The sequence below is a fragment of the Myxocyprinus asiaticus genome, chromosome 33 (genome assembly GCF_019703515.2).
Source record: "Myxocyprinus asiaticus isolate MX2 ecotype Aquarium Trade chromosome 33, UBuf_Myxa_2, whole genome shotgun sequence".
Taxonomy (NCBI): domain Eukaryota; kingdom Metazoa; phylum Chordata; class Actinopteri; order Cypriniformes; family Catostomidae; genus Myxocyprinus; species Myxocyprinus asiaticus.
The window spans coordinates 38,356,322-38,369,508 of NC_059376.1; the positions used below are offsets into that span (position 1 = coordinate 38,356,322).

Below are 13,187 nucleotides of genomic sequence, written 5' to 3' on the forward strand. Positions count from 1 at the left end.
CTTTTCTTAAGAAAAATACTGTACATTCTTTGGTTTCCCAGCATCTTCTGCACATTTGAGTTCTTCCCAACAGTGGCTAAATGATATAGACATCCAGCTTTTTACACTTAGGACAATTGATGGACACACACAACTATTACAAAAGGTGCACATTTAAGAAGGCAACACAAGAACCAAGAACCAAGGGGATGCAAACTTTTGAACAGGATGATTTGTGTAAATTACAGTACATTTTATGTAATGTAGCTTTTGAAGGGAAGTACTACATAAAATATATAATCTTTTATCTCTTATATTTGCATATATTCTGAAAGGGGTGTGAAAACATATAGGACTAAAACAAAAGGGGTATGCAAACTTCTGCAATATATAGTTTGTGAAAATGTATATTTGATTTTATATTTTGTTTTTCACTATTTAACCACATTTTAGCTTTTTTTAAATTTGCAAATTCCACATGCAAAATTTCATATTGCATGTATAATTATGAGTAGACTTGTCATGTCAGGTACACATTTTAACACAAAATTCACAACACTGGAACCTAAAATTCAAAATACAGTCCCCACATCTCAACATTTAAAGGAATGTTCCGGGTTCAATACAAGTTAAGCTCAATCAACAGCATTTGTGGCATAATATTGATTATTACAAAAATGTATTTCGACTCGTCTCTCCTTTTCTTTAAAAAAATAAAAAATAAAAATCTGTTACAGTGAGGCACTTAAAATGGAAGTGAATGGGGAAAATGAAAGTGAATGTAGCCAATGCGGCTTCTTTCAGCTCGTTGTTGAAAACGCATTGTTGCATTATTTTTGGGCATTTGCGCTGACTGACAGGATGACAGAGCGTGAGCGCTAAGCGCATGACGTCATTGCCATGGTAACCAGATACATTTTAGCTGATTTGCTGAAGACTAGAATGAATGTATCGTCAAATCAATGTGCGACGCAACAAAATTGATTTTCTTCTCTGCAAATGATATCAGAGACAATAGCGAGAAGGACAATGAGGAGATTTAATTTAAGAAGAAACAAATCAGTGACCCTACCAAAAAAAGGTACTGTCCTGTGTCTGGTCACCCAATATATAATTAAATTATAAACAAATATTTCGCTGCCCAAAATAACTTCATATTTCATTGTGCATTTTATTGTGGAAAAATACTGTAAAAAAACATATTTTAAGCAGTTCATCAATGCTTTTAAAATAGAAAAAAAAATAAGTAGGTGCTGTTTATCCGTTTAGAGTTGCTGTCTGGTTTAGCAATAAAACAAATTCTTCCCGACTATTTAAAAAGTTACAGTTAATTCATCAATGACCAGTTTAAAAGACTTAATAGCCCAAAATTAATAATATTTTTCTGAATTTTTATTTTTATATGTTGTTTTAGTAAACTGTGAGAGACCTGATGTGGTTGACTTGACTTAATGAAGTTCTTAACCACGACAAAACTGCGATGTGAGCACCATCTTGGCTGCACAAATGTCGCGTGCGATTTTACCAGTTGTCAGGTCCTGTGCCATGCGAAACAGCCTTGTAGTTTCTAGTACATTGGCAACATACCTGTCTTTATGTGTTTGTCGTACCAGCCACCTCGGTAATCGATGTTATACAACAGTCTCCGTAGCGTATTGCGTATTGGTTGACTGAATGTGCCGCTCTGCAGGTGTTTGCTCAACACAATGAAACAAACTATGGCTACGTGTACGGCATCAGGGGGTGCTACAACTGCTTGCAGACAGAGTGTCCCATTTATTTCTGTTTCGTTATTTTTATTTATTTCGTTTGTTCATTGCATCACAAATCAAATGCCATGGACTCGGCTGGACTCGGAAAAAAAATCCAGAGTCCCAAAGGCTCGAGTCCAAGTCAGGTCTGAGTAAAAATGCATCCGAGTCCGTGACAAGTCCATTAAAATTGGACTCGTGACTCGGGTCCGAACTCGAGTACCCCAAATCTAATGTACTCTAAAAACATACTATAACATTCAGAGCTCCACAATTTCCTTTCCAGTCCAAAAAGAGCATTTATTGAAACTAAGCTGAAAAATTTAAAATAATACATAAAAAAAAAAAAAAACATTTGCTGTGTGTAGCACCTACTGCTCTGCATCTCCCAACATTAGAAACGAATGTCTGAAGTGTATTTTTAACTAGGTCCCTGAACATTTCATTGTGACCTTAACAGTTTAAGCAGCACATTAGAGCACAGATTGTTTTGTGAGCCTGAATTGATGTAACCCAGGCTCTGCAAAGATGCTGTTGTTGAAGAATGGAGCAATCAAAAACTAGATTGGATTCGACAGCAAATCTGGCCTCTGTTCGGTTCTGATTTCTCATGTGAAGAGAGTGTTTACATAGAAGTTCATAGAAGGCACAACAGCAAAAAAAAAAAAAAAAAAGGAAAAAAAGGCAAGTTTAATTCTAAGGGTCAGAGAAAAAATGATTTTGGAAAAAAGGCGTTTTGGTGCATGCAATAATTTAAAAAAGGATGATATGACCCCTTTAAGTGCTTTGTTTTTTTCTGTTATGAGCAATATGGTTGAAACGGTCTCCTACTCAAAAAGATTAGCTAATTTTAGATAGAAAGATTGCACAATTTCAAATCATTTGATTAATGCTTCAGCCAGCTCAGTTCAGTTTACATTTATTCATTTAGCAGATGCTTTTATCTGCTTTTAGTGACTTACAAATGTTTCAAATTACAAAATCGAGACAAATTTGTACTCAAAAAATTGAAACTAACTTTTTACATTTGTCTGAATGTAAACTAACAAAATTCTACATTTTTTGGATTTGTGTGCTGTAATACCAGTATTACGACAAATGACTAACGTTAACGTAAACTTACACTGATCAGCCACAACATTAAAACCACCTGTCTAATATTGTGTAGGTCCCCCTCGTGCCACCAAAGCAGCACCAACCCGCATCTCAGAATAGCATTCTGAGATGCTATTCTTCTCACCACAACTGTACAGAGCGGTTATCTGAGTTACCGTAGACTTTGTCAGTTTGAACCAGTCTGACCATTCTCTGTTGACCTCTCTCATCAACAAGGCATTTCCATCCGCAGAACTGCCACTTTCTGGATGTTTTTGTTTTTGGCACCATTCTGAGTAAATTCTAGAGACTGTTGTGTGTGAAAATCCCAGGAGATCAGCAGTTACAGAAATACTCAAACCAGCCCATCTGCACCAACAATCATCTATGTGATTATCTAATCAGCCAGTCGATGTTGATGAGAGAGGTCAACAGAGAATGGCCTGATTGGTTCGAACTGACAGAGTCAGAGTCCTGTACAATTGTGGTGAGAATGCTATTCTGAGATGCGGGTTAGCGCTGTTTTGGCGACACGAGGGGGACCTACACAATATTAGGCAGGTGGTTTTAATGTTGTGGCTGATCAGTGTTTAGCTTTAGATTAACTCCCCAAATATTAACATACTAACATGCCTCTACTGAGACACTGGCTACCATATGGGAGGTATGTTTCCTCTTATAGTCTTCTTTAAAAAGCTTTTTAACCTCCTAATTTATGCTAGCAATAAACAAATTCTACATGCCATGTTTCTCACACCTAAATGGCCAGTTACAACCTGCCTTTGATAGAAAAATAAAAACAATTAAACAAATAGGAAAAATTAAAATTGCCCGCCCCTTCTTTCGCGAGCTATCACTCAGTCTCACTTCATCCAGGTGCTTCCTTCTGTCTCTCTGTTCCATTGGTACTGTATGTGTGTATGTGTGTCTGAGTTGCGGGCAGTGTGTAGCCCGTGGTGGCACCCCTCTCATACTGCTCTTCTCCCTGCAGGCCCTGGTCTGGCATTCATAGCATACCCCAAAGCCGTATCTCTGATGCCTGTGGCTCCGGTGTGGGCTGCCCTGTTCTTCATCATGCTGCTACTGCTGGGACTGGACAGTCAGGTCAGTCCACACAGAAAGACTTGTAGAGAGCAATGTGGTTAAAGGTCAGGATGTATAGGTGGTGTGCCTAACTGTCCGCAAAAGACTAGTCACCAATGCCACCCTTTTTCTTGTGAATAAACTTTTTTTAAGCACTATTTTTTAAGCTATTTATTTTACCTTTGTGTATAGTAAATGGATTTCCATGAAATTATTTTGTCAAAAATGTGTTGACAAAGCAATTTTATATCAAATAATAAAGTAAAATAAATATTAAATTATCAGTACATTGTATTTGAATACTTCTTTTAAGATTGGGCAATATAAATAATATAAATATACATTACAATATATACAGTATTATTAAATAATATTATATTATATATACAATTATTTTAATATATACTGTATATATTGTAATATATATTTGTATTTTTTATATTGCCCAGTCTTAAAAGTATTCAAATACTTCTGTATACAGTGCATTCAGAAAGTATTCAGTCACCTTCATTTTTTTTTCTTCACATTTTGTTATGTTGCAGTCTTATGCTAAAATGCTTAAAAAAAAAAAAAATGTCACATCAATCTACACCATACCCCATAACGACAAAGCAAAAAACAGATTTTTGATAACTTTGCAAATTTATTAAAAAGAAAAAACTGAAATATCACATTGACATAAGTATTCAGACTCTTTGCTATGACACTTCAGTTCAGGTGCACCCCATTTCTCTGGATAATTTTTTAGATGTTTCTACACTTTGATTGGAGTCCACCTGCAATCTACGATGGCGCCACAGATGGCCGCCTTGGTGTGGAGCTCTCCAGTTCTTTTGCTGTTTTTGTTTATTTGTCCAATGTTTAGTAATATCTTTTCGATCAGTTTCAAAAGAGACGAGCTGATAAATGCAACAGCTGGCTGATCACATCACAGACATGGAGCAAAAACACCCGGACTCACTTATTATTATTCTTGGGAATTTTATCAAAGCAAACCTCACATGTGAACTGCCCAAATACAAACAGCACTTTACATGCCCAACCAGAGACAGAAATATACTGGATCACTGTTACACTACATTAAAGGATGCATATCACTCTGTCCCTAGAGCAGCTTTGGAACTCTCTGATCACTGTTTGGTTCATCTTCTTCCAACCTACAGGCAGAAACTAAAATCAGCTAAACCTGTAGTTAAGACTGTAAAGAGATGGACTAATGAAGCAGAGCTACAAGCCTGTTTTAACTGCACTAATTGGAGTGTTTTTGAAGCTGCAGCCACCGTCCTGGACAAGCTCACAGATACTGTGACATATCAGTTCCTGTGTGCATTCCTACTAGGACTTATTTAAAATACAGCTATGACAAACCATGGTTTATAGCAAAATTCAGGCAGCTTTGTCAGGCCAAAGAGGATGCTTACAGAAGTGGGGATAAAATCTTGTGTAATCAGGCCAAAAACACACTGACAATGGAGATTTGAGCAGCTAAAAGAAGCTACTCTGAAAATCTGGAAAACAAGTTTTCAGCTAATGACCCTGCATCAGTGTGGAGTGGCCTGAAAGACATTACCAACTACAAGACACCATCCCCCACACTGTAGGGAATCAACAACTGGCTGACGACCTGAATGTCTTTTACTGTAGATTTGAAAAGCCCAGTCTCACATCCCACACCCGCTCTGACCTTTACTTCACACAAACACCAACACCTCCTGCAAACCCCCTCCTCCCCCCTCCTGCTACTCAACCTGCACTTAAGATCTGTGAAGTGGATTTGTGCTGGGTCATACGGAAACAGAAGACAAGGAAAGCACAGGGCCCAGACGGTGTTTCACCCACTAAAAGCCTGTGCTGACCAGCTGGCCCCCATCTTCACACAGATCTTCAACACATCACTGAAGCACTATGAAGTTCCTAGCTGCTTCAAACGTACCACCATCATCCCTGTCCCAAAGAAACCCAAGATTGCAGGACTTAATAACTACAGACCTGTTGCCCTGACATCTGTGGTCATGAAGTCATTTGAGAGACTGGTGTTGGCCCACCTGAAGGACATCACTGGACCCTTTCTGGATCCCCTACTGTTTGCCTAATGAGCTAACAATGGGACTGCATTACATACTGAGACATCTAGACAGACCAGGGACTTATGTAAGGATCCTATTTGTGGACTTCAGTTCGGCTTTCAACACCATCATCCCTGCTCTCCTATGGAATAAATTAATCCAGCTCTCGGTTCCCACCTCTATCTGTCAGTGGATCACCAGCTTTCTGACAGATAGGCAGCAGTTAGTGAGACTGGGAAAATTCACTTCCAACACATGTATAATAAGCACTGGTGCTCCCCAGGGATGTGTGCTCTCCCCACTACTCTTCTCCCTGTACTTAAATGACTGCACTGCCAAGGACCCCTCTGTCAAGCTCCTGAAGTTTGCAGATGACACTACAGTCATCGGCCTCATCCAAGATGACAACGAGTCTCTCACTGGTGCAGTCAAAACAACCTGGAGCTGAACACACTCAAAACAGTGGAGATGATAGTGGACTTTAGGAGGAACACCCCAGCATTGAACCCGCTTACCATTCTAAACAGCACTGTAGCAGCAGTGGAGTCATTCAGGTTCCTGGGCACTACGATCTAACAGGACCTAAAGTGGGAGACCCACATTGACTCCATTGTGAAAAAGGCCCAGCAGAGGTTGTACTTCCTTTGCCAGCTGAGGAAGTTCAACCTGCCACAGGTGCTGCTGATCCAGTTCTACTCAGCAGTCACTGAGTCTGTCCTCTGCACTACTATAACTGTCTGGTTTGGTTCAGCTACCAAGTCAGACATCAGAAGACTGCTGAACAGATTATTGGTTCTCACCTTCCCACCCTCCAAGAACTGTACACCTCCAGAGTGAGGAAAAGGGCTGGAAAAATCACTTTGGACCCCATTCACCCAGCACACTACCTTTTTAAAGTGTTGCCCTCTGGCCGGCGCTACAGAGCACCAGAACAGTCAGGCACAAGAACAGTATATTCCCTCAGGTCATTCACTTTATGAACAGTTAAAACTGCCCCAAATACTCTTCATTGTTGCAATACAATCATGTGCATATTCAACTATTCATTCATATTTATATTCCATTTATTATTTATTTGACATATCCTACCTCTTCTACACAATACATTAAATCACTTTGCACATAACTGTAAATCTGTATATAGCATATTTACTGTAGTTTCCTCTATATATTTATCTGTTGTATTTTATTTTTATTCTTGTTTCACTGTTTATGTATATATGTTTATATGTATATTTAAAAATGTTTGTTTGTATATGTTATATAGATATATTTTTTTGTATTCTCTTTGCACTGGAAGCTTCTGTCATCATGACAAATTCCTTGTGTGTGTAATCATACTTGTCAATAAAGCTCAATCCGATTCTGTGGCAAATTCAATTGATTGGACATGATTTGGTAAGGCACACACCTGTGTATATAAGGTCTCACAGCTGAAAATGCATATCAGAGCAAAAAACAAGCCATGAGGACAAAGGAACTGCCTGCAGAGCTCAGAGACAAGATTGTGTCAAGGCACAGATCTGGGGAAGGCTACAAAAATATTTTGGGTTCATTGAAGGTTCCCAAGAACACAGTAGCCTCCATAATATTTTTTTATTTTATTTCTCCCCTTTTCTCCCCAATATGGAATGCCCAATTCCCAATGCACTCTAAGTTCTCATGGTGGCATAGTGACTCGCCTCAATCTGGGTGGCAGAGGACGAATCTCAGTTGCCTCCGCATCTGACGCTATTTATCACGTGACTTGTTGAGCACATTAATGCGGAGACATGGTGAATGTGGAGGCTTCGCACTGTTCTCCACGGCATCCACGCACAACTCCCACGTGCCCCACCGAGAGCGAGAACCACATTATAGCAACCATGAGAAGGTTACCCCATGTGACTCTACCCTCCCTAGCAACAGGGCCAATTTGGTTGCTTAGGGGACCTGGTTGGAGTCACTCAGCATGCCCTGGATTCGAACTTGTGACTCCAGGGTTGTTAGTCAGCGTCTTTACTCTTTGAGCTACCCAGGCCCCCAGCCTCCATAATTCTTAAATGGAAGAAGTTTGGAACAACCAGGACACTTCCTAGAGTTGGCCGCCTGGCCAAACTAAGCAATCTGGGGAGAAAGGACTTGGGAAGAAAGGTGACCAAGAACCCAGTGGTCACTCTAGTTGAGCACCAGAGATCATGTGGGGAGATGGGAGAAACTTGCAGAAGGGCAACCATCACTGCAACACTCCACCGATCTAGTCTTTATGGCAGAGTGGCCAGATGTAAGCCTCTCCTCAGTGCAAGACACATGAAAGCCCACTTGGAATTAGCAAAAAAGCAGCTAAAGGACTCTCAGACTGTGAGAAACAAGATTCTCTGGTCTGATAAAATAAAGATTTAACTGTTTGGCCTCAATTCCAAGCATCATGTCTGGAGGAAACCAGGCACCGGCCATCACCTGAGCAGTACCATCCCAACAGTGAGGCATGGTGTTGGTAGCATTATGCTGTTGGGGTGTTTTTTAGCGGCAGGGACTGGGGGACTGGTCAGGGTTGAAGGAAAGCTGAATGCAGCAAAATACAGAGATATCTTTAATGAAAACCTGGTCCAGAGCACACAGGACCTCAGACTGGGCTGAAGGTTCACATTTCAACAGGACAATGACCCTAAGCACACAGCCAAGACAACACAAGAGTGACTTAGGGACATCTCTGTGAATGTCCTTGAGTGGCCCAGCCAGAGCCCGGACTTAAACCCAATCGAACATCTCTGGAGAGACCTGAAAATGGCTGTCCACAGACGGTCCCCATCCCACCTGACAGAGCTTGAGAGGATCTGCAGGGAAGAATGGCAAAAAATCCCCAAATCCAGGTGTGCAAAGCTTGTCACATCATACCCAAAAAGACTTGAGGCTGTAATCGCTGCCAAAGGTGCTTCAACTAAGTACTAAGTTAAGGGTCAGAATACTTATGTCAATGTGATATTTAAGTTTTTTCTTTTTAATGAATTTACAGTTATAAGGCTGCAATATAACAAAATTTGAAAAAAATGAAGGGGTCTGAATACTTTCTGAATGCACTGTGTATATAAACTGGTGGCCAAATGTTTGGAATAATGTACAGATTTTGCTGTTTCAGAAGGAAATTGGTACTTTAATTCACCAAAGTGGCATTCAACTGATCACAAAGTATAGTAAGCACCATCACTATTTAAAAAAAGTAATTTTTGATAAAATCTAGACAGGCCCCATTTCCAGCAGCCATCACTCCAATACCTTATCCTTGAGTAATCATGCTAAATTGCTAATTTGGTACTAGAAAATCACTTGCCATTATATCAAACATTGCTGAAAGCTATTTGGTTCATTAAATTAAGCTTAACATTGTCTTTGTGTTTGTTTTTGAGTTGCCACAGTATGCAATAGACTGGCATGTCTTAAGGTCAATATTAGGTCAAAAATGGCAACAACAACAAAAAACTCTTCAGTCAATCATTGTTTTGAGGAATGAAGGCTATACAATGCTTGAAATTGCCAAAAAACTGAAGTTTTCAGACAAAGGACAACTGGCTCTAACAAGGACAGAAAGAGATGTGGAAGGCCAGATGTACAACTAAACAAGAGTATAAGTACATCAGAGTCTCTGGTTTGAGAAATAGACACCTCACATGTCTTCAGCTGATAGCTTCATTGAATTCTACCCACTCAACCCCAGTTTCATGACAACAGTAAAGAGAAGACTCAGGGGTGCAGGCCTTATGGGAAGAATTACAAAGAAAAAGCCACTTTTGAAACAGAAAATCAAAAAGAAAAGGTTACAGTGGGCAAAGAAACAGGCATTGGACAACAGATAATTGGAAAAGAGTGTTATGGATCTTAACCCCATTGAGCTTTTGTAGGATCAGCTAGACTGTATGATGAGAACTCTAAAGTAGTTTAAGAAGTTCTGAAAAAAATTTTTTAAATTGTAATAGTAATTTTTCACATTATTAATGTCCTAGCTATACATTGTGATCAGTTGAATGCCACTTTGGTGAATAAAAGTACCAATTTCTTTCCATAAGAGCAAAATATGTACATAATTCCAAACTTTTGGCCACCAGTGTATATATATAATAAATTCTAAATATTTTAATATTGCCACTAATTTGGCCAAAATAACATATAAACAGAGAAATAATTTTTATCATACTGATTATATTAAATAATAATAATACATAATGTGAAATCTTAAGATTTAATTTGTGCTGATATTATACCCACAGGCTAGTTTTTAAAAGTTATTTCGCAAAGCCATGTGTTTTGTGAAAATAGAATGCATTTTTGCTTAGACATACTTTAGACCTCTAGAATGCTTAATGCATAGACCTGCTGTATATCTATAGGTAGTATAAGAACTGACAATGTTTGTCTTAAAGCCAACCCAATAAATGCTTGAATTATTAATATGTTTTTTCACTTTACACTTCCCACAGTTTGTTGGTGTGGAGGGTTTCATAACTGGCATTCTTGATCTTTTCCCTGGAAAGTATTACATACGCTATCAGCGTGAAATCGCCGTGGCAATCTGCTGTTTATCATGCTTCATTATAGATCTCTCCATGGTTACACAGGTGAGTCCCCTTAATTAAACACCCCTTCATAACATGGACAGGAGTGATAGTGTCGAGTGTGAGGATGTCAGCAATTTAATGCCCATGCGATCAATAAAGTGTTATACTTTGTTACTCAGATAAGAACATAATGGTTTAACTGCTTCCATTGGGTATTAGGTCATCATATTCTGTTTCACAGGCTGATCTTCCTTCAGTTCAAGATTAAGCAAAGTGTGAGAGTGATATGACTCATAAAATTGTTTTCATAAGGACACTAAAAAACAAGAAGTACTTTTGATTACAGGCAACATTAATACAATTTTGACATTTTCTTGTTTAAAGACAATATGAGGGGGCTTTTGCAATGCATTTACAGTACTTCCATAAAGTGACATATTTTAGTGCAAAAGAATATTTAGCGGGATATTATGTGGGACGGGACTTAATTTTACAAATCTATACTATACTATATTGGATTATAAAAAGATAGGTTATGATGTTATTGGTTAATGTCATAGAATAGAATAGAATAGAATAGAATAGAATAGAAAATACTTAATCCCCACATGTTTTTGTTATAATAGAAAAACATAAACTTTAGGGGTTACACCTAATTCAGCAAAGCATTATCACACAATAAAAATAGAATAAGAATTCAAATATTGATAAAAATGATACAATTATATATATATATATATATATATATATATATATATATATATATATATATATATATATATATATATATATACAGACACACATAGTATATACAAGGACTGGATATTCAGTTTATTGATAGTAGTGCTTCCCTGCCCACACAGCCTTGTCATTTTAGAGGTGGAAAAGTTCTGATTAATGAAACATGCTGATTAATCATGCACCACAAGACCAGGGGAAATTATTAACACAGTAACTTTAGATTTTAATGTCTTGTTGTCCCTTTTATAATTGATGCGTATGATTGCGTTCCTAGGGAGGGATGTACGTCTTCCAGCTTTTTGACTACTATTCAGCCAGTGGAATGACCCTACTGTGGCAAGCATTCTGGGAATGCGTGGTTGTCGCATGGGTTTATGGTGAGAATTGCTTTGTGTAGCTGTTTTTTTATGTTTTCATGTCTTATCAGTTTATCTATTTTTCTGTATTTGCTTTATATTGCTTATGTATAATAGGCATTTATCTTGAAATATCTGTTGCATTAAGAGATAAAAATAGACTTTAGGACCCTGTGCTGACGGTAACATTATTTTAATCCTAAACAAACCCAAAAGAGTGCTAAGTTTATGTTGTTGTGTGCAGGTGCTGACAGGTTCATGGATGATATTGCCCGTATGATCGGTTACCGGCCATTCCCGTGGATGAAGTGGTGCTGGTCCTTTATAACTCCATGTGTTTGCATGGTGAGTACTTGAAAACTCTCCCAACTGATGACTTGGCTCATGTCTTTAATAGTGGTTATCCAACAGGAGTTTTTTCAGTGACCTATAGCCATTATAATGCCAGTAACAACTGTACATAATTAAATAAAATGGTGACTAATGAGATGTAAACAAAATTGCAGAAACCAACCAAACACTTATTTTACACTATTTTTATGGGTGTTTCTTTAACTACGAGCACTTTTTTGTTAGAAGTAGCAGATTTAAGCTTTTTTAATTTTGTTTTATGAAAGTCACATTAAAACATTATTAGACATTTTTTTATCATGCTTTCATTATGTACTTTTTGCTTCTTTTCAAATACCTTTTATCTATAGATTTTATTGTTTTACCTTTGTCCCAGACCCAGAATTTAAATCTTAAAATATGAAAATGTATCATAAAATTATATTAAAAAAAAACTTAAATGATGATAATCTGAACAAAGGGTGAAATAATCATAAATCGTTATATTATAGAACACATCACAAACAAAATATTATTTGATTCTATTTTTAGGATACATATAGTAATGGCTATGAAACAAGACAAAGTAGTCTGCCATTTACTCCAAAAATGTAATTGTTTTCATCAGTCATTTCCATCATAGAAGACTGAAAACAGAGTATGTTTATTTTCCATTGACAAGGCTGCTGGAAGATTTTTAAATTGATACTGGGAGGAACTAATACTTGGCCAAACAGCACATTTATTGAACAAGATCAAAAATCTTAAATTTCCAAAATATAAAATGTATGTGTCTATCACTAATCTATGATATTCTGGTCTGCCAGAAAGGAAGCTCTCCATCTATTAGAAAGCTGCCCTCCTCTATTATTCAAGTGAACTCTTATCCTGAGTGGAGATAGGGGTCAGGAAGTTCATTTTCTGTTATTGTACAGCAGCCAATCAGAAGATTATTTTAAATCTGGATGCTGTTCTTCGTGCTTTCAGGGTATCTTCCTATTTCATCTGTTGAACTACAAGCCTCTGACATACAACAATGTGTATGTGTACCCATGGTGGGGAGAGGTAATCGGATGGTGTCTGGCTCTCTCTTCCATGCTCTGTATCCCTGTTAGCCTTGTGTACAAGCTCGCTGGAGCCAAGGGAACATTCAGAGAGGTACGTAACGTGTAACCATCATTTCATTTTCCAATGACAGCAAATAGTTGAATCAAAATGCTTTGCTATTTAGCTGTATTTTGGATCCAGTATTCC

General features: G+C 37.9%; 1 protein-coding gene across 1 annotated transcript in view; it reads left to right on the forward strand.

The window, feature by feature from the left end:
* The window catches only part of slc6a8 (solute carrier family 6 member 8), a 69,866-nt gene that overhangs the window by 50,550 nt on the left and 6,129 nt on the right, over positions 1-13,187 (forward strand). The window contains exons 8-12 of the mRNA XM_051669957.1: positions 3,817-3,929; positions 10,429-10,566; positions 11,522-11,624; positions 11,848-11,948; positions 12,921-13,091. Of these exons, the coding sequence (XP_051525917.1) occupies positions 3,817-3,929; positions 10,429-10,566; positions 11,522-11,624; positions 11,848-11,948; positions 12,921-13,091 (626 nt within the window). The remainder of the gene's footprint in view (positions 1-3,816; positions 3,930-10,428; positions 10,567-11,521; positions 11,625-11,847; positions 11,949-12,920; positions 13,092-13,187) is intronic.